General features: G+C 45.1%; 1 protein-coding gene across 1 annotated transcript in view; it reads left to right on the top strand.

Moving 5' to 3' along the window:
* The first annotated feature begins 4647 nt into the window (after positions 1 to 4647).
* The window catches only part of GATA5 (GATA binding protein 5), a 39439-nt gene continuing 16372 nt past the window's right edge, over positions 4648 to 27714 (top strand). The window contains exons 1-3 of the mRNA XM_063120791.1: positions 4648 to 5182; positions 24102 to 24107; positions 26211 to 26380. Coding sequence (XP_062976861.1) covers positions 4648 to 5182; positions 24102 to 24107; positions 26211 to 26380 — 711 coding nt within the window. The remainder of the gene's footprint in view (positions 5183 to 24101; positions 24108 to 26210; positions 26381 to 27714) is intronic.

Genomic DNA, 27714 nt, shown 5'->3' with positions numbered 1-27714 from the left:
CCAACTATTGATAACGGTTTCTGTGATTTACGGGTTTGCTGATTAAATCCCCCATCTTTTTTTTAAAAAAAGATTTTTTAAAAAAAAACACCACTCATAATCTTTTCAGATAGTGTATTCATTCAGGCGAGATTCTCTTTTTCTTCGTTCTCTCTCCCCCCCCCCTAATTTTCTTATCAAGAAGGTCGCTATAGGGTTGGTCTGGAAGAGATGCATGTTTTCCACTCCCCATCAGAATAGATCTTGCAGGGATCTATCCGTTTCCTACTTCGTTTATCGAGCGACTTCTCTTGCACCCGGATTCTTAAAAAAGAAACCAACCAAGAAAGGGGGGGGGGCGGGCAGTCTGGCAGTTATGTCCTATTTCAGCTTGCATGGATTTTACTTCTGAGAAAGTGACTTTAAGCTGCAGTCCCATACCCGCTTACCTGAGAGTAAGCACCATTAAATTCAAAGGAGGTGGGGGGGGGACTTCGGGGTACACAAGATCACCCTGCTAAAATCTTCGCCTCCTTTAAAAAAAAAAAAATTAAGAATACAAAAAATCTAATTGCAATGGGATCTTTTACCTCGACCCTGGATGGGTCTCTTAACTCAAAATTAGGTGATCATGGCCGAGTTTATTCCCATGTTAAGTGCGGGCAGGATTGAAACCTATTTTGGTGGGGCAGTTTTAAAATCTTGGGCTGAAAGTATTTCCGCCGGTTTCAAGGGCGAACCAAACTTGGTTTCCTATTAAACAGGCTGCCGGACTCGGTGCGTGTTTAGTCAAAAGTAAGTAAATTGAATGGGACTTTCTGCCAACCAACTTGGAGGACTTCTTCTCCGGGCAAGAAACATGTAGAAGTCCAGGCTACGATTTTTTGTTTGCGGTTTTTCAATTAACCGGATTTAAACTTCAATCGATTTCGCTCCAGAATTCCACTCCCAAAACATGCTGCCGCCCCGATTTCAACACCCTTGAAATCCCAGGAACTTCAGAGGGGGAAATAGGAGAACTTGTAATCGAGAACAAACTCCCTTGAGCTTCGTAGGCTTACTTTCGAGTAGAAGTTCGAAGGCGCCGCTTTGGGTTGTCAGCTTTTAGTAGAAGCGCCGTGTATGTGTTCTTTCCAAAAACATGAACATAAAAAAAAATTGCTGGTATTTTGCACCCCATAGTTTTTTCTTCCTTGAACTTAAAGTAAGATGCGCCTAGCGTCCAAGTTTCTCGAACTGTCGCGTTGATTTGCACGGTGGGATTCTTGCTGAATGCCTTGAAAGCCCGTTTCTGCTTTACAACGATTTGATTTTATTTATCGGCCAGTACAAAGTTTGCCTCGAGTTTCCTCTGAGGAGTTCCAAGCTGCAAAGCTCCCCCGCCGGCCCTGCAATTCGTTTCTATCCTTTTCGGTTAAGGGACTGGCCCGAGGTCACTTCGGGAAAAGTTTCGAAGTGGAGAACCGAACCCGGAGTTCCCGACTCCACTGTGCTCTGAATTTTTTTGTGTAAAAATTGGCTGTCGTATGTGAGACCAGGGTTTGTAACTGGTTTGGAAGGCTGTTCTTTTAATGTTGCCTACTTCGGTGTTCTAAGTTGGAGTTATCGCCTGGATTTATTTAGTTTTAATTGTTGTTAGGATGACCATTGGCTACTAGGGGAAAAGGTCAAATCTATGGAGTCTTTCCCCCCAAAATTACACTATCTCTCAAGTATTTCCAAGAAATGGGGGTGAGTGGGTTACGAATCACTGGATTTGGGGGAGTTGGTTTTTTTTTCTTCTTCTGTCCAATCCGTTTGCAGAAAAGGATCACAAAAATTCAGTACCACTGCTTTTCTTGTAAGTATGCAAGCAAGGTTTGCAGCCTTAAGCACATTTACTTATGAGTAAGTCTCACTAAAATTGGGCCTTACTTTTGAGTAGACAGGATGGCTTTTAAAAGATGAGATCTATTACTACATCTGGAGTGGACGGGATTACAACATTGCCTGCTCACAACTGGGACTTGCTTCCATACAATTGTGATTGGAGCTGAGATCCAGTTCATTAAGACTAATGGGAATACACCTGTGTGGTCATTTTTAGCACTGTATCTTAACTGGGAGTTGTATCCAATGCCAGTCCTACTTAGAGTAGACCCATTGAAATGAATCGGACTGAAATTAGACTAACATTGGATACAAGCCTGACTTTTGACTTGGCCTACCTGATTGAGTGCAGGTTGTCAGGGTGTGTCCTGTTAAACTGCTACCTTTGGTCTAAATAGGTTGAGACTTCAGTTTAGTTCAAGGCACAAAACGAGGCTGCGCACCATTCCTGATCAGATACATACAGTGCTAGCCACAACCTGGCAATATGAGTCGAAATGTGCCTTATTGGGCATTAATGCCAATGTGATTCTAACACTTTTAGAATCTGGATGTAAATAAGCTTCACGGGTTTCCACTTCAATCTACATTCCTCTTGCTTTATCCACAAAATGGTGATCTCTCAAGACTGTCTAGGTAGAAACCATAATGGCCCTGATTAGACCAAAGGTCTATTTTGCATCCAAAGCAAGGTGGTTGTGGGCGTTCATCAACCCTTCCCTTGTTCATTCTCTGCAACTGGTATTTCCTGGATCAAATGATGTCAACTTAGCATGCCTGGCTCATAGTTTTGTTTTATTTTTAATTAATCAGGATACATATCCTCCATCAGTGGAACTAATTACTTTTTCAAAATCAATGGCCATCGCAGAGAATGCTGTACATTGAACTGTGCGTTGTGACGCATGTCCTTTTTTCATTCCTGAAGCTACAAGCTATATCCATATGTGGGGCGGGGGGGGGGGGGCTATAGTCCTACTGCACATTTGTCAGGTAATAAGCCCCATTGGATACAGCGGGTCTTCTGAAAAAGCATACAGAGGATTGGGATTCCAAATCTTTGTTTTTCTTTCATTTCTAGCCTGCTCCATTCTGTGCACTTAGATGAGGATGCTGCAATGTGATGGTAGTTCCCCCACTTACAAAACACACACACATTTTTGTCCTCAAAGGGCTTCAGCGTTCCCTTATAGCCCACTACATCTGTTTTAGCAAGTCCTTTTTTTCATGGAAATGTATCGCAATATTTGCCCAGGTGTCTTACAAGAGAATATGAGCTTCTTTTTTCATTTGAAGTGGTTTCATATCAGCTGGTACACAACAGATGGATCAATTCACTTGGAGCTGAAATGCCAGTTTTTGAGTTGTTGTCAATAAAAGGGTGTTTCAAATGCGTTTGCACAGTGTTCTAAACTGCTTCTGTGCTATTCTTGATTCCTGCAAATGTGTTCCATGTGTCTTTCCATCCATAACTATCCCTCTCCACCCCCGTACACACACTCCAAATATCATTTGAGGTGAACTCTTTCAAACCACAACTCCTAACCATAGTGAATGCCTGTCAGACGTCATGGATTTTCCCTTGAGTCCTGGGACTGCATCCCTTCAGCTACTTCTAGGGTAACCCAACTGAAGGCGATAGGACTACTTCAAAGTAAGTGGATTTGAGCATACCGTAGTTTGATCCCCACCCCCAAGAAAATGTCTTTAAGGCCTTCCTGTCAAGGAAATGTGCTTGGAGCTATTGGAATCTACAACCCTATACACACTTACTAGGGAGTAAGCACCACTGGACTCAGTAGGTCTTAATAGAAAGTAAACTTGCATAAGATCATGTTGTTACATAGGGTTCAGCTACTGCAGTATCATTTTTTAAAACAGCAACAAGAATAATCAGTCATTGTGAGCTGAAGAATGTGTCTTCTGTTGGCTTTTTATTTCAAGTAAGTGTGCTGTGCTTTAGAACTGCTTCAGTTATTAGAGCTGGCATCCTGAGTTTCATACAGACTATAGAGGAATAGTATGAAAGAATTCAGGTGTATATATGATCTTTTGTGGTGTAGGGCCCTGGAGGGGGAGGGAGAGAATGCAATGAAGCTCCCTGGATGTTGTTATGTCATCGAGATCCAATTGTATAGCTTTTTATTCTCTTAACTGTTTGTTCCGCTGCCTTAGGAGTTTATGTTGAAAGACGGGCTTATGAATTCCCTAAACGAACAAATAAAACATACAACAGGCTAACTCCATGCAAACTGCCCTGACCACCTTGGAGGAAGGGTGAGATACCAATGTGTGTTGTGGGGGGGGGGGGTGGGGGAGGAATAAAATTTAAAAGCGACATGGGCCAACTGGTATTTATTTATTTATTTATTCATTCATTTTATTTGTTTAGTTTTGGCCTGGCAAACTTCTGTTAAAGCCCAGGAGTGCAGGAAGTATCAATCAAATCAAAACAAAACACATTACAAATCGCATGAGTTCCAGTCCCTTCTCCGCACCTTTGCTGGTGTTCAAACCGCTCTCCTCAATGTACGGAACAGTGATGTAAAAAGCTGGAAGAGGCAAAGTTGGTTGGCAGAGGGTGGGCACACGGCTGAGCATCTGTCCTTATTTCTCCTCTCTTTGTTTTCAGGTGCTTGAAAAGCTGCCGGCCGAGTTGCAAGGGCTTGTGAGGATTAGCCCAGTGCTTCATGTTCTACCTCCACCTCTTGCCCTCCCTCCTCTTGGCTTGCCTTGATTGTGCCCCAGCCGCTGCTGCTGCTGCTTAGCTCTCTTGGCCCCTGCTTCGAAGGATATAAAATGTACCAGAGCTTAGCTCTTGCTCCCAACCCCGGCCAGTCGGCATACTCTCATGACTCCAGCAATTTCCTGCACTCGCCAGCAAGTCCAGCGGTGTACGTGCCCACCAGCCGGGTGCCCTCCATGCTCCAGAGCCTGCCTTACCTGCAGAGTTGTGAACCTGCCCATCAGGGCCACCCACTGAGCAGCCATCCAGGATGGGCCCAGACTGCTGGTGGTGAAGCATCGCACTTCAATGCTAGCAGTCCTCATCCGACTTCTGGCTTCTCCTACTCCCACAGTCCCCCTGGTGGTGGCGGTGCCGGACGGGATGGAGGCTACCAGAGCCCACTATTACTAGGTACCGGGGGCCGAGACCAGTACGGCAACACTCTGGTGCGTTCGGTCAATGGATCCTACTCCAGTCCTTATCCGGGTGCTTATGTCAGCCCTGCAGAAATGCCACCATCTTGGACTGCGGGACACTTTGAGAGCAGCGTCTTGCATAGCCTCCAGACGCGACAGGGGACCTTTTCTGGCCGGAGACCTACCTTTGGTATGTAGTGCATCAACTCTAGAAGCCACCCACTCTTGTGTGAATCTTTGCTACCAAGGACTTTAGGTCAGGGATGTTCACTTTCCAGAGATGAAGGTGGTATGATGGAGGCTCGTTCACCCATTTGTTTTATCCTGTTGTCCTCTGCTGTAAAAGGCAGGTTTTTGAAGCAGCAGGCCTCTGCAAAATCTGTCAATGAAAATACCAGAGAAGTGGGTACACCGCTATTTCCTGCATCATACCATGTTCAATGCTCTCTCTTTTGCGGGGGGCGGGGAGAGAGGCTTCAATCAGTCTCCACTTTGACTTGATCACAAGCAGAAGCCTCACACCTGGAAAGTTCTGCAAATCTTTTGTAAGTGAAAAAAATATGGGTATAGTCTACTCTAAAGGCACCTCTACACTATATACGCTGAAAGCAACATTGAGCCACTTTCTCTCTGCCCCTTTCAAGATTTACTGGAAATCATAAGTCTCTAAAGAGAATTTTCTATGAAGCAACAACTCCCATGGCCTCTGGGTATATCAGTGTGGCCTATTGATGTGTATTAGCCATGATGGCAAAATGAAACCTACATTATTCAGAATGTCTGAATACCTGTTGCTTCTACAAAGCCTACTCCAAGTCGTGAAGGCATCATGACTGGGAGCTGTTGAAAACAGGAGGCTGGGCTAGATCGATGGCTCTTACCTTAGGGTGTTTTGACAATGGTTTGATCTTATATGGGTGTCCGCACAGTCATACATTCTACAAAGTCTCCATGATTGGATTATGGTCTATTGGATATGACAACGCTATGTAAACGGTAGTGTTAAAGAGGGAAATGACGTATATAGCAATCATGGAATATTTGTCAGTGAGTTGGGAGTCAGGTGAATAACAATCTTGTCTGCCATAAGAACTTTGACTGATGGGTGGTATAGAAATGTAATAAATAACTAAATACCCCTATCACGTTTGAAACTTTAGCAAATACTGCCTTAACGTAAGAAGGTGATTTCTATAACAAAGAGGGCTAGGCAAGTGTAAATATCAGGGGTTAGATCCAGTTTTAGACATACTTAAAGAAGTCCCATTGAAATCAATGGGATTAAATTAGTCAAAGCTAACTAAGTCCCATTAAAATCAATGAGGCTTAGAACATAAGACTGAGGGTCCATCTAGTCCAGCGTTCTGTTCACACAGTGGCCAAACAGCAGTCCACCAGGGACCCACAAGCAGGACATGGTGCAACAGCAGCACCCCCCACCCATGTTTCCCAGCAACTGGTGCACACAGGCTTACTGCCTCTGATACTGGAGATACTAGCACATAATCTTCAGGGCTAGTAGCTATTGATAGTTTTCTCCTCCAAGAATTGATCCAACCCCCTTTTAAAGCCATCCAAATTGGTGGCCATCACTACATCTTGTGGTAGTTAATTCCATAATTTAACTATGCACTGTGTGAAGAAATACTTCCTTTTATTTGTCCTGAATCTCCCACTAATCAGCTTAAATTAATCAAGAGTAACTTAAGGCCCAATGATTTCAGTGGGCCGATCCTAGGTAAAACTAAGCATGCTTCCAGACTGGGGGTTCTTAGCACCATCAATGAGAAGATATTTTGCAGCTATTCTGTCTCTCCTTCGTGTATGTTCTGCGGAATAACAAAATTAATTGATGGGGAAACAGAAGAGGTTACACATTGAACATGTTGTCCTCTGGACCACCTGTAAAATTCTGTGAACAAGGCAAGTTAATGGCACCATAAAAGCCTGGAAGTGGCCTTCATCTGGATCTAACACTAAGTCTGGGATGTGCGGAAGTGTATATGTGTTTGCATGCACATGAATGCATGGGGTACTGTTCTGTTCTTGGTGTGTCTGCAAGCATATGGTAAATAGGTGGCTTTGTTATTGAAGTCACAGGAACCCTTGGAACATGCCTGGATACTGGCTTCAGTTTTCCCATGCAAAGAAACTTGGAGGGGAACACTACACTGTGATGTACCCCATAACTGAAATGTGGATTGCCAGTGTGGTGTAGTGGCTAAAGTGTTGGACTGGGAGTCAGGAGATCTGGGTTCTAGGCCCCACTCGGCCATGGAAACCCACTGGGTGACCTTGGGCCAGTCACAGACCCTCATCCCAACCTACTTCACAGGGTTGTTGTTGTGAGGATAAAATAGAGAAGAGGAGGATTATGTATGCCACCTTGGGTTACTTGGAGGAAAATAGGCAGGATATAAATCCAAAAATAAATAAATTATCCAATGTAACTTAGACTATAGAGCAATAATGCTCAGTGGAATCTAGTTTGAAGCATCCTTTGCAGATACCTCCACAAGTGTGCCTTGGAGTTTCTGACAATGGAGTGTGCCAAGTGTCCGCACCTAGACACTATGCCTCATTAGCTTAAAATGTCCTTCGATCTTTGCTCACTATGAAATCTGTCAAGGCCAGCTAAAACAGGAAAGAATGAATCGTTTGGGTCAAATTCTGATCTCTATCAAAACTTTGGCCTTGCTTTGTGTGGGGGTGGGGGAGAGAGAAGGAAGGAGGCATGTTCATAACCTATTAACGACACCACAGTGTGTTTTCCACCATCTGTTAAAACACTTTAAAACCCTTCCTAAAATGAAAGTAAAACTTCTGTTGGTATCAAAGGGACTAGCGCCATAGTTTAAAGATGTCATTTCAGCAGGTCTTCGGGCTAAATCATTGTGGTTCAAGTGTGGGAAGTTAAACAGGTTGCCAGGGCAATTTAACCTCTTCCTACTGCAATCCGGAGAGCTTCGGCTATGGGGCGGTATATAAATGTAATAAATAAATAAAAGCCTAGGCATGTTTTTGGAGGGGTGGCAGTAATATGGCTGTTTGCTTCCTGAGAATTGGGGTTTTGTTAGCTGCCACCTGTCAAACATATATAAAATCAAGTGCAATGTGAAAAATAGGACATGTGCCATGGCAGAGAAGTTTTCAGCAGGCAGATTAAAAATAGAACAACTTCCCATTCTTGGGACATTTGACAACTTAAAAGCTCAGTGAGCTGAAAACCATCTGCCAATTTAAAAGAATATTTTTCAAAATTGAGATCTTGTTTGTATTATGACTGTTAGAAAACTTCTGATCACTTCAAGCACTAGTTTTTGAGTTAGAAGAACCATAACTCAAAATGTGTACAAGAAAATATTTGCAATTCTACAGTACAGTGGCTAGTCCTCAGTATTTTTGTTGTCAATGTCTGAAAAAAAAATCCTGCATGAAACCTACCAGGCAGCCCAGTCTTTTTACTCTTTTCTCAAAAGTAAATCCAATTAATTCAGTGGGTTTACTCCAAAGTAAGAGCATACAGAGTACTTGGAATACCGTTGTGTTAGCTTCATGGATCTGGCAAAAGTAATCCTCAGTTATACTGGGAATGGTTGCTTTAAAAAAAAAACTACTCTCTGTTCCCTGTTTCCTTGAAAAAATAACAAGGAAATGACTTTTGTTGTGGCTTTCTAAAGCTGGTTTGGTGAATAGCCTTCTATATTCATATTATGTGACATACAAGAAGCAGAACCAGAAATGAGGAAGCACTTTCTCTGCAGGGCTACAATAATAGCAATGGTTCTTTGAGTGTCCTTCTCTCCCGACAGTAATATCTGTCCTCCTCTCTCTCTTTACAATATCCATGTTGTGCTGGTTTCAATCCCAGCGCTCGTTAGTGTTTAAATTAGGTGAGCAGATTTACAGCTGCGCCTTTAAAAGTAATTTATTGGGGTAAATGAGTTTAGATTTGAACAGACTCCTGGGCTCCTAATTCGCCGTCTTCACCCAAACAAATCTCTTTCCCTCTACCCGCCCTATGGCATCCATCAACCCAGACACTCAAAATCACCCAGGAATGGCACAATCAAAGCTTCTTCACTTTGCTTTTAATTCACACTATTTAAAACAACAACAAATTGGGTGAGGCAAACTTTCTTCTAAGTTGACGCTTGGATACTAAAATCGGTCTTCATCTGGTTTCTGAAATGTCACTTCATTTGGGTTTGGGTTCTTTCTGGAGCCCTTTTAAAATCGACTTCAACACTTCGGGTTTGGGTTGAGGGGCACTTCCCCCCCCCATCTCTTATCTTTAGCCAAAGAACAAAGCAGAATTAAGTCCATTCTCTGCACCTCTTGCCAATCCAAGGTGAAGGCTCTAGAATTTTGAAAGCTTTTACTCTGAGTAGCCCACTGTAGTAAATAGGAGAAATATCTGGAATAAGATGATTGTTGCCTAATAGCGTTCAGGATCACAGTTCTAAGTAATGCTCAGTGCCTCCCACCTGGTTAGAGGAAAGTATTTTTCACACTTTAATGACAACAGCTTTCTCTACCAAACAGCTTGTGCCATATTTGCATTGGGTTTGACTCTCTCTTGCCCTGCAGGGAATCCCATGGATTTCCCATGTAGTTTTGATTCCAAATCTAGGGGCTGCAAGATTTAATCAGTAAATGTACTGACAGATCCTCTGCATGTTTATGCAGACGTAAATCCCATTGTTTCAATGGGATTCTCAATTAAGTGGACATAGGACATCAGCCCTAACTAAAGTGGATGATTTTAAACCCTCTTTACTTAGGTGTAAATTGCATACCCTGCAATCTTCTGTCCAGTGATTTGGGAGACGCTCCCAGAACACTAATTCCTTTTAGTAGAAATGGGTTGCGTGCGTCATTCTGTGGGACTGTTCAGCTTAAATTTGTATACATGTTGAGAGTTGTTAGTTAGTCCAGTTCTGATATGAAAGTGGAAACAGTGGCGTTTCTGTGTAACAATGAAGGTTACGATATAACAAGAAAAGTTGAGTTTGCTTACACATCCATCGCTATCAAAAAGGTATTTAACTTTCATTGACACCGTACTAAAAAAAAATCAGTTTACAAAAGAGCAATTCATTTGCCATCTTTTCATATAACCACCCATTTCAAACATAGCCACCAACTTTCACTAACTTGGTCTCTTTTTCAGAGTTACCAGAGATCAAATTAATTGCTCATATAACATACACTATATTGCTCATTTAAATTGCCTTTCCCAACCATGTTTATTTTTGTTTATTTGTTTTTAAAGGTCAATGTCAATACTGCAATTGAGTCAAGCAGACTTTTTCACACCATGTCAGTGTTGCAGGATTGAGTCCAGCAGGCATTTTACACATCCCTATGTTCTTATGTCATGTTTTGTTTTCTCCAACCAATATCAAAAGTTCTTTGGGTGGATTACACTGAGCTAAAGGAATAAAATGCAATACAAAAAAATGCAGTATTTCCTGTAGTGTGGCCTTTTGTTTTGTGTTGGTGATATCCAAATTGTTATTGAACTATAACAGATAAGTTTAAAGTACAGGTGATCAGCTAAGGCTGCAGTCCTAAGCAAGTATGGGCAGAAAAAAGTTGTATGAGTTTTCTTTCTGTCCGAACATACATAGGATTGCACCCTGAGTATATGAAATAATTTGCCTCTTCAGGGGGGTTGTTAAACAAGTTAGCATTTTCTTCAACTGGTTATAATTTCAATGTTAAAAATCAATATTGTGTGGTATAAATGTTTGTTCTATAATCTGATAGTTCAGCCGAGTAGACTAAACATGCTGAAATCAGGAATTCAAGAGTAGCCTGTTTTAGTTGTTCAGATATTTTAATAATTAGAATGAGCAAAATATCTGCACAACTAAAGTAGGTTATGTGGCTGCTATGGTTAACCCTTGAATTTGTAAAAAGAAGGGTAACATGGTTGTACTATAAAATTAAATCAGGAAGTAAATGCTACCAAACATGGTAGGACTTTGGGGGATAAACACACGGCCGAATTGGGCTCTCTGTCTCCAATGTGAAACTGAAACATACCCACATAGTTGAAACTAGACTGAAAGAAAAGTGAATAGAATTTGCATCCAAGTAAATAATGCCCTTGTGAAGGATGGATTATATGTGGCATTGAAATGCATTCGCAATACACATGCAATTCCATTTCTGTGTAGATAAGTCTTTTTTTTCTTATTGCTTGTTCAAAGGTTGCTTTCAGTGCTCTGTGAGCTGTATGGGCTCTGGTTTTGGTGTGTTTCTATTTCCCTAGCAGTTGTATGTATCTCTCCTAAGAGTTAGCATGCTTAGTAGAGGTTTTATATTCAGAGGGATCTCTATGCTGGTCTGCGGCAGCAAAAACAACCAAGAGTCTTGTGGCACCTTGAAAGCTAACATGTAATTCTTATTTATTTATTTATTTATTTATTACATTATACCGCCCAATAGCCGGAGCTCTTGTGGACCACAGCATGCATGAACTTTTGTGGACCACAGCATGCATGAAGTGTCTGCCTGAGTTTGCAAATGTGAACTGCGAAAGCAGAACGTATTTGGTTAAAAAAAAATGCATTTGTTAAGAAATAGCTGTTTTAGGAAGCATCTAGATCAGCCTTCCTCAACCTGGGGCACTCCAGATGTGTTGGACTGCACCTCCCAGAATGCCCCAGCCAGCTGGGGCATTCTGGGAGTTGTAGTCCAACACATCTGGAGCGCCCCAGGTTGAGGAAGGCTGATCTAGATAGACTTGGCTTGCAGCTGGATGTACAAGCCAGAGTGCAGCCCAGTCTGTATTCTATGTGGAAGTAAATCACATAGTGTCCAATGGGGCTTTTGCCAGAGTTAGTGTGCAGAAGATGGTCACTATGTTTTCTGGTACATGAAACCTCCATCTCCAAAACACATTTATATGAAGGAAAATCCATTTGGGGGAAATAGCAGAATTACTAGGATCACTAGGATGCAATATCAACTAGTACTGCAGTTTTGCACGCTTCTTCCCCTTGTATTATATATCCAAATCTTATTTTTCTTCATCAGCTGTCTGTGAATTGAGTTTATACAATTTCCAAGTCAAGTATTTATGTGAAAAACAAAACTTCGTACTATTCTCTGGGGTCATTTCACTTGTTAGATTATTTAAAGCACCGTTCCCTAACCTGATGCCCTCTGGGTGTTTTGCACTTCAACTCCCATCAGCCCTAACCACCATGGCCAATGGGCTGGGCTTCTGGGACTTGTAGTCCAAAACATCTGAAGAGATTCAGGTTGGGGAACACTGAAATAAAGGCTCTCTTGATCAAATCAAGGACATTCCAAGTTTAGCTTGGAAAAAAAGGAGACTAAGGGGAGACATGATAGAGGTGTACAAAATTATGCCTGGTGTGGAGAATGTGGATAGGGAGACATTTTTCTCCCTCTCTCAAAATACTAGAACCCAATGGGATCATCCCATGAAGCTGATTGGTGGGAGATCCAGGACAAATAAAAGGAAGGACTTCTTCACACAGCGCATAGTTAAATTATGGAACTCACTACCACAAGATGCAGTGATGGCCACCAATCTGGATGGCTTTAAAAGGGGGTTGGATAAGTTCCTGGTGGCAAAGGCTATTAATGGCTACTAGCTGTGATGGTTGTGTGCTATCACCAGTATTCAAGGCAGTAAGGCTGTGTGCACCAGTTGCTGAGGAACGTGGGTGGGAGGGTGCTGTTGCACCATGTCCTGCTTGTTCATCCCTGGCTGATGGCTGGTTGGCCACTGTGTGAACAGAGTGCTGGACTAGATAGACCCTTGGTCTGATCCAGTATGGCACTTCTGATGTTGCTATCACTTTATTTCTGCATCAGTATGTTCTTTAAGCTGATGTACTAAAAAATAAAGTGGTAGGCAAATTTCACTGGAAGGGATGCTTCTTCTAAGATGCTCCCTGCTATTTCACCTATGAATAGACTCTCTCTTTGCTTGATGTGGAGTGGTTGTTGTAATGCAGGGGTGGGGGACCTCAGGCCCATGGGCCAATTCCAGACCCACAAAGGTCCCCATATGGCTCTACCCCTTTACCTGGCCACACCCAATTTCCCCTATCCACTGGCCATTTGGTAGTTTCCTGGCTTTTGTGTAGTTCTCAACCCACCCACCCCCAATTCTCTCAAGGCTCAGTTGCTGGCAATAACATATTTAAGCTGCAATATGGTGGCATTTTTTTAAAAAAATGGCTACACCTGTTTTGTCTTCGGGGTCAACCAGCTCTGGAATACAGCCCCCGAGACCATCTCCGAAACACAGCTTGGCCCTTTGACTGGAAGATATTCCCCACTGCTCTTAACATGGGATGGAAGGAGACTTATTTGAAAGATAATCAGGATCTCTTATATAGATGAATTTTATTTTAAACCACAATAAGGTGATGGGGGATAGAGATGTTGTCTGCTGGGCCACATGAATGCATCTTAATGGAGAATAGATATTTTTGTGTTCTAGCAAAACGTTTTTTCATGTGTGGGTTTAGGATGCATCCTGTCCTGCTGTTACATCAACTATGGGGCTTTTGGATTTGGTGGAAGCCCATAATTGTGGTGTAACATGATAGTTATGCCAGTGGACAGAAGAGTCTGCCAGCAGAGACATTCTCCTGGCAAAGTTCTACCACTGAATTGGCCCAAATGGGACAGAGCTGTGGGCTGCAGACATAAGGAGCATACTTTGTCTTAAACTTGGGGCTTGATCCATTCAGGATTCACACTAAACAGATCTGAGGATACCTATATGACTCCACTTCACTTTTGTGAAAGAATAATATGCTGTATATTGATAGAAGTTGGATATAGACAATAAAAGCAAAGGAAAGCTGACCCCTGGCTTGCTCTCAGGTTTTCTCTGAGAGGGGTGGAAGGCACACTACCTGCTCAGTAGGGAGAGACCCTAGCTCAGTGTGACAGAGCACCTGTTTTGCATGCTGAATGTCCCAGGTTTGATGCCCAGCTTCTCCAGGTAGGGCGAGGAAAGAATCCTGCCTGAAAACCTGGAAAGCCATTGCTGCCAGTCCGTGCTGACAATACTGGGCTAGATGGACCCATGGTCTGACTCAGTATAAGGCAGCTACCTATGTCCAGCAAGCAGCCCCCAAGGCAGTGCCTGCTGCTTCAAGGGAGCCAGGGCAGCTACAGCTTCAAGCTGAGGGGCATGTGTACACCTTTCTTCTCTTGTCTGCATCCACTTTTCATCAAACTGCATATCATTCTTTGACATGCATGAACATGATCCATATTGGTATCCTTGAATCTGTTTAGAGTCAGTCATGGGTGGGTCAGGCCCCAGGTTTAAGACATTCTCTTCCTCTGGACCACAGAAACGACAGAGGCAATTATACCAGCCCCATATCTGGGCAAAATTTCAATGTTATACCAGATCTCTGGCCAATGCCGGAAATGTCCCTTCCATTACTTCACTGGGAAAGGGGAGGGGGGACTCATCAATATATCAATAGTTGGCCCATGGTGTCACCCAAGAGGCTCCTAGCCTGTACAGCAATGTACAGATAGGATATGCTCTGCCCAGATAGACACCAGTGTCCAAGATGGTGACCTGTGGAAGCTAGGAGAACAGGACACTTTGGGGGCCACTGAGCCTGATCCCTCCACTGTCACCCCTCACTAGACCTGTCATGAGTGCACTGGGCCTGGAAAGGCTGAACAAAGCCATCTGTCCAGGCCCCCTCAAACTGTCCCCTCTATGCCAAGGCTGGCGGCTCTGATATCAGTGGGGCTGTGAATCCACTTTGGGTTTCAGTTGGAACTCTAAAGGAGCTCCCCAAGGTGCTGAACCACAGAGTGGATTCACAGCCCCACTGACATGATAGCACTATTCAAATACTTAAAAGGTTGTCACACAGAGGAGGGCCAAGATCTCTTCTCGATCCTCCCAGAGTGCAGGACACGGAATAACGGACTCAAGTTAAAGGAAGCCAGATTCCAACTGGACATCAGGAAAAACTTCCTGACTGTTAGAGCAGTACAACAATGGAATCAGTTGCCTGGTGAGGTTGTGGCCTCTCCCACACTAGAGGCCTTCAAGAGGCAGCTGGACAACCATCTGTCAGGGATGCTTTAGGGTGGATTCCTGCATTGAGCAGGGGGTTGGACTCGATGGCCTTGTAGGCCCCTTCCAACTCTGTTATTCTATGATTCTATATTGAAGCCCTCAGCTCCACTGATGCCAAGAATACAGTAGGCCCCTCTACTCCATCACGTGCATCCCTCCCAAGCCCTGCTTGCAAGGAACAGCCTCCGTTGGTGTGAGAGACCATCAGAGGCACTCAATCACAGCACAGTTGTGCCTCCCCCATGCCTTGCCTACCTCCCAACTCCACAGTGTTCACCTGTATGGCCCCTCTCTAAGAAGATGGATCTGCCTATAGCTACAGCCAAAGCATCCTTTAGCATGGAGCTAGAGGGTGTTCTGGCTAGATGCCCCCAAGATGCTTCCAGTGTCCACATTTTCACTAGAAGGCCATTTTCTTAGCTATCTACTACCCATGGTGTGCTCATGCATCCTCTAGGCCCTTCTGGCTTGGAACTTCTCATTGAGGTTGGAAGCTGTGGGCTGTGGTCCCTGGGCCTAATATGGGTCCCAGGAGCCTCTGGTCATCAGAGCCGGCAATGGCCACTTCTCGCACATTTATTTTATTACATATATATCCCACTTGTCTTCCATTGTGGAACTCAAGGTGGCTACATGTGGTTCCCAGGTTGTCTCCCCTCCAAGCACTGACCAGACCAGACCTGCTTAGCTTCAGCATTGTGGCTGCTTCATGTGCCTTCAGAACAGATCTTGCTGTTGGAGCCACTCATATTCTGGGGCTGTCTTGAGTGATGACATCAAGGGGGACTCCTAACCCACTTTATCCTGTCCTCTCAGGCCACCCTGAAGGCTTACAGTAGCCATTGTCATCCTGGAGTGTGCCCACAATGACTTGGCCATTGCTGAGCAGTAGGATTCTCTGGGTTGCTCACACCGTGATGCTTGTAGCAAATTTGGTTCTTGTGGTCTTAGGGAATGAAAGAGAAGCCAGCAAGCCCCAGGGTGGCCACTTGAGAATCACCCCCCAAAAAGAGGAAAGGCATCACCAAAAATTAAAAAGGACAGTGGTTTGCATATGCTAATTTATATGTGTCAATGCAAACTACTATTTAAATATAGAAATACAGTACATCTCACCCTAGTGTGGAAGTCTGTAACTTATGTGCCTGCTTGTTCAGTCTGCTGTTCAAGTGCTAACGTTTGATGGGCAACCATTGTTGTTATTCTTTCTCTTTAAACCATATGTGGACCAGACAGCCTTTCAAACAGAGGACTGTCCCCTGTAATAGTGGAAGGGATGTAGCTCAGTGGTAGAGCATATGGCTTGTATGCTGAAGGTCTCCTGATCTCCCTGGCATCTCCAGACAGAACTGGGGAAAAACTCCTTCCTGAAACCCTGGAGAGATGTTGGACTAGACATTATTGGATTAGATGGACATATGGCCAACTTGGTGCATCCTTAACTCTCAGCCATCAGTGATTTTAAAATGAGCTTGAGTGCACAATCAACTAAAACACTAGTTGGTTGATCTACCAATTCAAGCCTTGCAGCCCTAATACCCAAGTATAATACAAGGGTGCATGATTCCTTCTCATTTCCCACCAGAATTCAATGTTTAAGTTCTTTGCCTTTGATGTCAGGATTTGGCCTAAAAGTAAAGCTGTAAAACTGACTCGAGAGGAGACTTCTCTTCCCCCGCGCCCCCATCACCTCCGACTTCTGCTGTGAGTCTGTCATTTGTCAGCTCTGAGCTGTTGGCGTGATTGATACCCTGAGCTCTGTATCCTCCAACCTTCTGCATCAGCCAAAGACATTCCACCGGGCCTCGTCCAGCCTGCCTGTCGCCACCAGTCAACCAGCAACACCGTTTGATTGAAATCAGGGAAGTCTCTTGATCCTCCCCCGCCTCCCCTTTTATCATCTTACAATAACATCATCCCGATCATTTATTTTTACAACCAAGCTGGGCTGGGCTTCACCCAGCTTAGTCAAGCTGCACGAGACGTCGATTTCTGGGGGCAAATTTCAGCAGGGCGCTCTCCGAGCCTCCGGAGAAGTTGATGGCCATTAGTTACTGCCGCTCTACTGACAAGATATTTATTACTAATTTTAAAAAGAAGAAAAGAAATTAACTGGAAGGAAAACAGAGGGATTAAAGAGAATTTTCCTTCTTGTTTAAGTCAGGAAGGTAAAGAATGGTTACTGAAAAGCTCTGGGTCATAGGCGTGCACAGCTTATTTCATTAGGGTGTGCACCCAGGGATTTTTTTTTTAAAAAAAGGTGAACATTTATGGAATAATTATAAAGGACATTCTATGATTCTATCCATCTGTCAGGGATGCTTTAGGGTGGATTCCTGCATTGAGCAGGGGGTTGGACTCGATGGCCTTGTAGGCCCCTTCCAACTCTGCTATTCTATGATTATTTTTATTCATTATTCACTGTACACAATAATTCCCTACTCCTACCAGAGAGGCTCCCAGCAGAGCGATTTCTTTTCATTCCTGCTGCCAGGAGCAATGGTGCTCTGTTAGAGGCAGAAGTTCTTTGGCATGGCAGCAGAGCAGCTGGAGGGCCATTCCCCCTGTGTCTGGATCCCCCTCTGGATCCCTGCTCAATGCCCCCCCTCAATTCAGTGCTTATTGCTTGAGACATTAGGGTATGACTAGGCACACCCCTTGCGCAGGCCTATGGTCTGGGCAGGCTTTTAGGGGAGAAAGCATTCATGGAGTTTCTGAGCTGTGTAAGGTTATCTAACTCAAAACCAGCACTTTGAATGGGGGCTCATCTACACCAGGCAGGATATTCCACTATGAAAGTGGCATATAAAAGGCAGGAGCCATACTACAGGAACCACACTACTGCTTTATAGTGGTATTGAAGTGCACTCCAGGATCTACTCTACTGCTTTATTGTGGTACTGAAGTGCACTGACAACTGTTGGGGCCCAGGACACATCTACACCAAGCAGGGTATAACACTATGAAAGCAGTATATGGTCTGTGTCAATGGGCCCCAAGAGTTGGCAGTGCACTTCAATGCTGCTATAAAGCAGTCGTGTGGCTCCTGCCTTCTATATACCACTTTCACAGTGGAATATCCTGCTTGGTGTAGATGAGGCCTTGGGCTCGGAAACAAATTGGCAGCAAGGCCAGAACTGGAGTTGTATATCAGAACTCCTAGTTCAGGCCAATTGTCCATCTGGTATATTGTGGACTAGCTGCAGTCCCAAACAGCCGTCTTCAAAGGCATCCCAAGCACCACCTTCTGAAGCTGATCCTCCAGGTATGAGCAGATCCACTGCAAACTCCCAGCTCAAGAGAGCCGCTCCAGAAGCCTCCAAGAGATCCAGCAGTATGAACAGGAGTGTGCTCATCTCTCTCCCAGCAAAGGTCATCATATAAGGAGACATCATACAAGCAGTCTCAATATCGAAACCAGCCAGAACCATGTTGTGGGGTTCTGCACTTGCATTTGTTCGTGGACTAAGGTTTCACGAAGGGCAGAATGAAAATGCCTTAAATTCATTCCTGATTAAGGCCTTTGCATACTTTTGTATGTCTTAGCCTTAGAGTAGCTTAGGGTCAAAATGACCCAGCTTTCTGGCCGGTGCAATAGGTTGCACATAAGTGAATATACTGTCAAGGTTCTTGATTGAACTGTCTGGATTGAAATTAAACTTGCTCTGATATCACTTGCATGGGAATTCTCCAGAACGGAAAATGCTCCAGTGACTTGCTTTGGTCTGATGTAGCAGACTAATTTTATGGCAAATCTAGCCATTTAGACTAGGGGTGTGCACGGACCCCCCACTCCGCTTCACTTTAAGATCCGCCATTTTTGGATCGGCCCGCTCCGCCCCGCCCCCACTCCGCCTGTGCCCACTCCGCTCCGCTCGGAGCTCCGGATCGGAGCTCCGGTCCCCCCCCATGGGGGGGTTACCGGGCCCTGCCACCATCGCTGCCCATGCGGCGACGGCGGCAGAGCCCGGTAAGGAGGAGGGGGGCCTTACCTGCTTCCGTCCGTGGTCCGTCGCCGTCTTCAATTGAGCCCGTGGTTCCACCAGGAAGTCTGGGCCGCAAGTGTGGCCCAGACTTCCTGCTGGAACCACGGGCTCAATTGGAGACGCTGACGGACCGCGGACGGAGGCAGGTAAGGGAGAGGAGGGCGGGGGGCGTTACCGGGCCCTGCTGCTGTCGCCGCATGGGCGACAGCGGCAGGGCCAGGTAAACCCCACTTACCTTTCCGGCGGAGCTCCAGATCGAGGCGAAGGATCCGCCTTCACCTCGATCCTCTTCGCCACGCTCCGCCGGCCCCCCAATCCTCTTCGCCCCCACCTTAAGGGCAGGCAAAGCCCCCCGCTCCGCTACTGCTTCTCCGGTCCGATTAGAAGCGGAGCACATCCCTAATTTAGACATGACTGAATTCAATGTTCGTTTTCTCCCCTTTTTAATGTATTCTGCTCTTTAGGGTGTTAAGGGTGCTCATGGAAAAAGAGTTTGCTGACTCATAATATCTTGGGAATATCTTAGGCATACATTGTATTTTTAAAATTCACACCTTGTGGGTTTCTTGCTCACACTGGACTTCCTGTGCAGTACCTTCCAGCCCTATACGGGGCGTCACATTGAATTTCTAGTATGTTTACAGAAGGATCCAGGGCAGGGGGAGCAAAATGCTCTGCGAAGTCCATTCTAATAGAGGCCCTTGGGGTTCTTGTTCATTTTTTCTCCCATAGAATTCAGTAGATTTCTATGGGAGAAGGCTTCTGAGGCAGTTCAGAAAAGGCTGTTGTGGGGGATTGTCCCTCTCCCCTGAGACTGAGTTACTTATCGATTAATGCTGTAGAGGAGATCTCCCATTTTAATGGTGCCAATTTAACTACACCCCTGTTCAAACATCTCAAAATTCCCCATATGCAACAGTCCCATGGCTGTGTGATAAAAGACACCATAGTGGCAACAACTCATGTCACTACATCCAGACAACCAGTGAACATATGGAAGAGAGCGAGAAGTCAGAATGCCCAACACCCAACCTCTGTGCATTCATCTGATATTCTTTATATATGTTCTGAGTCTGGGCACCCATGGTGTTGGGTTCTGCCCTTGTGTCTCTTCTTGGGCTAAGATTGTATGAAGGGCAGTGCAGAAGGCCTTTCTCAGGTATCTTTTCCTTCAAATGTTGGGAGGAGAGTTCACACGACTGAGGCAAGATCTACACTACTGCTTCAAAATGGTTTATAACAGTAGTGACAACGGTTGGGGCCCAGGACGCACGCCATACACAGTTTCCAAACTGTTTTCAGTGTCCTATCCTGCTTGGTGTAGATCTGGCCGGAGTCCCCCTGTCCGTAGAAGCAGGGCTGACTCCAGAGTTTTTGAGGGCCTTGCTAGCTTGACAGGCAGTGAACCAGTAAGCAAGTAGGCTGTGGTATCTCTTGCTCCGCCTTCACACCAACACTATTTCCTGGACCAGATGAACAGGCAGGCTGCAATGGTGAAGAGGAGCAGCTGGTCCAGGGGGCTCTTGCCAGCTATTCTTGGCACTGGCCTTGACTGGCAGTGTTCATTTATGTCCCAGATCCCTCACATGGCTGGAGCAATGAAGCTACACCACATGGAGGGTTTTGCACATGATTGCACATAAGACAAATGCCACTGGATTTTATTTTACTTTGGGTAGATGAGTCATGTCAAAGGGGGCAATTTGGAGTGTAGAATTGGTAGGGGAAGGGGTGAGCAGCCTGATCTCTGCCACTTCTCCACACCAACAGGGGTGTGGTCCCTATATCCCTAGGGTGACCATATGAAAAGAAGGACAGGGCTCCTGTATTTTTAACAGTTGTATTCAAAAAGGAATTTCAGCAGGTGCCCTTTGTATGCATGCAACACCTGGGGAAATTTCCTCTTCATCACAACAGTTAAAGCTGTAGGAGCCCTGTCCTCTTTTGTATCTGGTCAAGAGGGCAGGGCTCCTGCAGATTTAACTGTTGTGATGAAGGGAGAATTTCACCAGGTGCTGCATGCATACAAAGGACACCTGCTGAAATTCCCTTTTCTATACAACTGTTAACGATACAGGAATCCTGTCCTCCTTTCCATATGCCCCCCCTTACTACCACTTCAAATCAGGGGTGCCTTCCCAACCCCACCCACCCAATGAAGGATTGCAGATATACATTTCCCTTCAGTTTAGAATTCTGTTGACGAAAAAGCAGACAGGAAGGCAATTTGGAGCAAAGAAAGACCACATGGGCAAATAAGTTAAGCACCCCTCTTTTGCCAGTTCTTCACCCCAATTATTGGTTCTTAAAAGGGCTTTTCTCTACCCTATGTTGGCATTCACCTGCTCATATATAGAGGGTCATGAATATGTATGTAAGCCCTGTCCCCAACATTCCCACACACCCAGTTTCTGTGCATCATGCTCAATGTGCCTACAGATTTCCCATGGGTTGGATAAATTCCTGGAGGCGGAGGCGGCTATCAATGGCTACTAGTCCTGATGGCTATGTGGTATCTCCAGTGTCAGAGAGAGTAAGCCTATGTACATCAGTTGCTGGGGAACATGGGCGGAAGGGTGCTTTCGCGCTCGTGTCCTGCTTGTGGATTTCTGGCCGACAGCTGGTTGGCCACTGTGTAAACAGAATACTGGGCTAGATGGACCTTTGGTCTGATCCAGCATGGCTCTTCTTATGTTCATGCTCTGGACCCCTGATAAGGCAAGGTTTGTGTTCATGGAACCTCTATAACCTTCGCCAGGTGAATGCATTTACACGGCCAAATGTAGACCTTTGCACGTGATGCGGAAAGGTCTACATGGAAGCCAGGGTTGCAAGTCAGTTGGTGGCAGGGCTTATGGGCACACCCAAGTCCTCCTACACAGTTTAGCCCTACATGCAAGCATACAATTGCCTGGATAGGGTTTTGCCCTCTTCTTAAAACATAAATGTCTTGGGTTTTATTATACACATGCTCTCAGGCTCTACTTGTACCAGGGAGTCAGGGTTGGATATCGCTAGGCACTTTACACCAAAGATGTAGATTGCTTTTTGAATCCTCTGTTCTTAACTTGTGCCATTTTGGGATGCCAGTTTGCATAAGTTATTCAGCTGTCTGTACTACTTTTGTTTTGCAATTCTCCCTCCTCTTCACTTTACCCCACCCCGCCCAAGTGACAGCCCATGGAATGCATCCCATGACAAGAGTTGTTCAATTTCAGAAGGAAAAGGGGGTGGAAATCAGGGCTGTGCTCCACTCTGATTTGGATCGTGAATCCAGATCAGGTCGGGGGAGCTGCGGATCGAGGCAAAGCGGTTCGCCTCCATCCAGAGCTCAGAACGCAGGTAAGAGGGGGAGGGGGGCTCACCTGGCGCTGCTGCCGCAGTCCATGTGGCAACGGTGGTGGAGCCAGGTAAGGGGGCAGGGGGGCTTACCTGTGTCTGGTGTGGTCCGGCACAGGCTTCAGCTGAGGCCCATGCCTCAATTGAAGCCTGCACCAGTCTGCGACAGAGGCAGGTAAGTGGGGGGAGGGGGCTTATTCAGCTCCCATTTCACCCTCCCTTCCCCACTTACCTGCCTCTAACGTCCACTGTGGAGGCAAGTATGTAGGGAAGGGGGGGCAAAATCTCGATCCGCCCCTCCGGATCTAGCTTCATGGAGCGGGGGAGGGTCGGATCAACCCAAAGCAAATTGGCCCGATCCGAAAGTTGCAGATCGGGCCACGAAGGGGTTCGGGTGGTCCATGCATGTGGAAATGGGTGCGTTTTGCCATCACTTTTGGATCTGCCCTCTTTCTCCGGGGTTTAAGGAGAAACCCTGCCTCAACTAGAGGAAGGATGTTGTACCATGTGTAGATTAAGGGTGGGCAGGAGACAGATTGGGATCTGTTAGTAGATTGCTGCCTACTGACTTCCAGTGGTTCTTTACAATAGCAAGTGAGGCCACAGGTTAACCCTCTGTGCTATGGCTGGCCGGCCATGTGCTCATTGTTTATCTCTCAGTCTCAGAGTTCCTTCCTTAGACAAATCTGTCAATTTCAGTTTCTCATTTGTCCAATCTTAAATTCAGTTCATCCGAAACTTTGTCTTTTTGGCTTTTGTCTAAAGGTTGCATGAAAATGTATTAGCATTTTTGTGTGCGTTTCTCCTAATACATGCACTTTTGGGTGCGTTTTTGCCCAATGTACACACATTTTTGGAAGCACTTATTCTAATATAATGTATTTTTGAATATTACTTTTCCTAGAATATGTAATTTTGTCCACCTGTTGGATTGGGGGAACTCTATTGCAAAATTCAGAGATGTGGGAATTTCAAAGGGTAGCTGAGTTTCAGTTCGCATCGTGGTTTGAAACATTGAAATGCAAACTGAGCAAACCTCTCCCATTCCCAGTGCTCCTCACCTGTACAAAATGAGACTTTGAGCAGCCCTGATGTCATTTCAACTCGTGTTCTCAGCTATAGATCTGCACTTCTGTCTGTCTATCTGCCATCCCAGTGTATGCTCCAGATAACTTGCTCCAAGCCCCAGTCATTCAAGTTCTCCTAAGAAACAAAGGGCCAGTTCAGACAACACGCTATGCCATGGTTAGGCTGCTAAGCATTTTGCAGTAAATAGTTAGTTAGGGTGACCATATGGAAAGGAGGACAGGGCTCCTGTAACTTTAAGAGTTGTATTGAAAAGGGAATTTCAGCAGGTGTCATTTTTATGCATGCAGCACCAGCAGGACTCCTGCAGCTTTAACAACAGTAAAAGCTGCATGAGCCCTGCCCTCTTGACCAGATACAAAAGAGGGCAAGGCTCCTGCAGATTTAAGTGTTGTGATGAAGAGGAGACTTTATCAGGTGCCGCAGGCATACAAATGACACATGCTAAAATTCCCCTTTCAATACAACTGTTAAGGATACAGGAGCCTTGTCCTCCTTTTTCATATGCTCACCCGAGTTTAGGGAACAGGTATAAACCATGGTTATGTATCCATCATGGTTAGGAATGGTTCACATGACACACTAAGTCACGGGTCACACAATGTGCTGAACAATAATGTTTAGCTCAAAATGTTTAACTACTCTGGCTTAGTGTGTTGTCTGAACAGGGTCAAAGTACATCTTGCAAGCCTGAAGTGTGCCCACACCACACCTTCTTCTCTCTGGCCTTCCTTCTTCTCACATCAGTCCGTTGGTTTCTGTTCACCACTCTGCCGCAAAGATCATCTTCTTAGCTCGCCGCTCCAACCATGTTACTCCGCTTCTGAAATCTCTTCATTGGCTTCCAATTCACTTCAGAATCCAATATAAACTTCTCCTGTTAACCTTCAAAGCTTTTCATGGTCTAGCTCCTTCCTATCTCTCCTCTCTCATCTCACACTATTGCCCCGCTCGTGCTCTTCGCTCCTCTGATGCCATGTTTCTCGCCTGCCCAAGGGCCTCTACTTCCCTTGCTCGGCTTCGTCCATTCTCTTCTGCTGCCCCTTACGCCTGGAACGCTCTTCCAGAACATTTGAGAACTACAAGTTCAACCTCAGCTTTTAAAGCTCAACTAAAAACTTTTCTTTTTCCTAAAGCTTTTAAAACTTGATGTTGTGCAGACTTCTACTGTTACTTTCTACTGTTAGTTTTTCCCTACCCTGTGCCTGCTTACCCTACCCTGTACCTGTTTGCATTCTCTTCCCCTCCTTATTGTTTTACTATGATTTTATTAGATTGTAAGCCTATGCGGCAGGGTCTTGCTATTTACTGTTTTACTCTGTACAGCACCATGTACATTGATGGTGCTATATAAATAAATAATAATAATAATAATAATAATAATAATAATAATAGATAGGCTTACTACAAAATGCCATTTGGAGACGCATCAGTAGCTGTGTCCTGCATTGTACAGAGGATCTTGGCTAAGTGATACATATGAGGTAAAGAATGAATATTCCTCTCTCCATGTCAGCTGGGCTAAAAGAGGAAGGGATGATATTGCTTCCTCTATGGCAGTAGTTTTCAAAGTTTATTCTCATGAATGCTGATATTTCTCATAATACATGCCAAAAGAAGATGCATGGCCCATAAATTCTATGTGGTGTAGTTCCGTATACCAGGCTTAATATCGGATCCTTAAATCAGATCTTTATATCAGGCTCTTTTATCTGTGTTGTACCCTCTGTTTTACAAATAAGGCCATTGCTGGTTTTTCTGTTGTTGCCATCAATGGAAAACTCAGGCTTCGTTGCTGTATTACTGTCTCATCTCTTATTTATTTACAATATTTATATACCGGTAGATTCTGGAGCAGAGAACATACAAATAAAACAGTAAAAAGATTTTTTAAAAAAAGATTAAAACAACTGATTAAAATTGTTCTATTTAAAACAAAGTACCAATAAAAACAGTGGCTGGTCAGTTGTTGTTTTCAGGAGGTGCCAGAAGCAGCACAGTTTGGGTGCCTGCCTGACTTCCAGGGACAAGGCGCTGCAAAGGAAGGGGGCCACCACACTGAAGGCTCTTCTCCTGGTGGACTCCAATCAAGCCATAGGTCCATGTGGGACCACCAGGAGCATGCCCTCAGATGACCTCAGTCATCTCTTGCCCCAGAGAAAAACGATAGGAAGTCATATTATATAATTAAGCAAACGTACCTCTAAACATGTATGGCCAGAGGATGGGGAATGTAGGGTCCTCCAGATGTTGTTGGACTGCAGTTCCCATCAGCCCTTGCCAGCATAGCCAAAGGTGAGGGATGATGGGAGTTGCAGTCCACCAACTTCTTCAGGGCCACATGTACCCCATTCCTGATAGACGGAGCGCCTTCTTCTCACCACAAAGGAACTGTGCCCCATTCCCACACACTTACAGTGAGCCAGACGTCCTTCTCACGTGTTGGGTTGGGTTCACCCTACACTAGTCTGCGCCTGGGATCTCTTGCTTTTTCTCTGATTTAAGCACTGTCCTTCCCTCTTTTTAACATCATTCCAAAGACATAATCCAGTGTTGTTGTTTGACAATTTAAGGACACAATCCTATGTTTGTTTAGACAGGGAAAAGGGGCCTGCTACCATGTCCCTTGTTGCTACAAACGGACTGGTTCCCACTTGAATGCCTAACGAAATGTGTGTCTTCTTTGTCCATTTCAGAGTTCTTGGAGGAATTCCCTGGAGATGGCCGAGAATGCGTTAACTGCGGGGCTATGTCTACCCCACTCTGGAGGAAAGATGGAACTGGACATTATCTGTGCAACGCCTGTGGGCTCTATCACAAGATGAATGGCATTAACCGGCCACTAATCAAGCCGCAGAAAAGACTGGTAAGGTTCACCAAACCTGAGCTGTTGTTTTTTGTTCTATTTGGGAATCCCATCACCTCCCGCCGCCTCTTATCTGCAATATGTGGCTTGGCTTTATTGCATGAGTCACCTAGAGTTGTTTGTTCTGCTAGCAGAGGAAGAATGTTGAAACTCTTTCTGTCTGAGGTCTGGATTCAGTTTGGCGAAGGCCTTGGGGGCCAAGAGCCTCGTGTGGCGCAGAGTGGTAAAGCAGCAGTTTCTGCAGCTGAAACTCGCCCCACGGCCTGAGTTCGATCCCAGCAGAAGCTGGTTTCAGGCAGCCGGCTCGGGTCGACTCAGCCTTTCATCCTCCCGAGGTCGGTAAAATGAGTACCCAGTTAGCTGGGGGAAAGGTAATAACGGCCGGGGAAGGCAACGGCAAACCACCCCGCTATAAGGCCTGCCAAGAAAACGTCTGCGAAAGTTGGCGTCCCTCCAAGAGTCAGTAATGACTCAGTGCTTGCACGAGAGGTTCCTTTCCTTCCTTGGGGGCCAAAGGCAAAAGGGAGCCAGGCCAGATGCAAAGGGAATGGGGCCAAAATACAAAATCTACCAGCATGTTTTAGCTTAAATCTTTTACTGCCAGAATGTAGTAAAAGAATGTAGAAAAACTGCACTGGGAAACCACCAAATGACTGGTGGGCAGAGACAGGGTATGGGGGTACCCAGGGACAGGGGAAACCCAGAGGGCCAGATTGAAAGCCCAGGTATTGCTGCTTTTGGCCCACTGGCAGTAGAGGCTGGTGAGAAGTGTGGTGCTTCTATCTAAGTTATAGTGATTATTTCTAACTGTACATCTATCAGTATAAATCAGCATAGTGCAAACTGTGTCCTGTTTTTTGTGTTGGGCAGGATGCATAGGCCTGTTCAGACAACATGTTAAACCACGATGGTTAAACATTTTGAACTATACATTATGGCTTAGCGAGTCATGTGAACCATGACTTAGTGTGCAATGCGAACAGTTCCTAACCATGGTGGCTATTCATAACCACGGTTTAAACATGGTCACTAAACATTTGCTGCAAAAGGGTTAGCAGCCTAACCATGGCTTAGTGTGTTGTCTGAACTGGTCCATTAATGGCTAACTGACCTGTTCTCTGAATCAAAAGGCGGAGGAAGCCTTCCTGGGTTGGATGGCTACCCTTCTCTTCCGATTCTCTCTTTGGTTGTAGTTGGGTGGTGGCATGCCAACTCTAGAGCAGAGATGGAGCATCTGTGGACCTCCAGATCAACCTTCCCAAACCTGGAGATATCTAGATGTTGTTGACTCAAATTCCCATCATCCCCAGCCAGTGCGACCCATGGTGAGAGAT

This window comes from Elgaria multicarinata, chromosome 1 (assembly GCF_023053635.1).
Source record: "Elgaria multicarinata webbii isolate HBS135686 ecotype San Diego chromosome 1, rElgMul1.1.pri, whole genome shotgun sequence".
In the NCBI taxonomy this organism is placed as follows: Eukaryota; Metazoa; Chordata; class Lepidosauria; order Squamata; family Anguidae; genus Elgaria; species Elgaria multicarinata.
The sequence above is the reverse complement of the archived record's forward strand: the minus strand, read 5'-3'. Positions and strand labels throughout refer to the sequence as shown.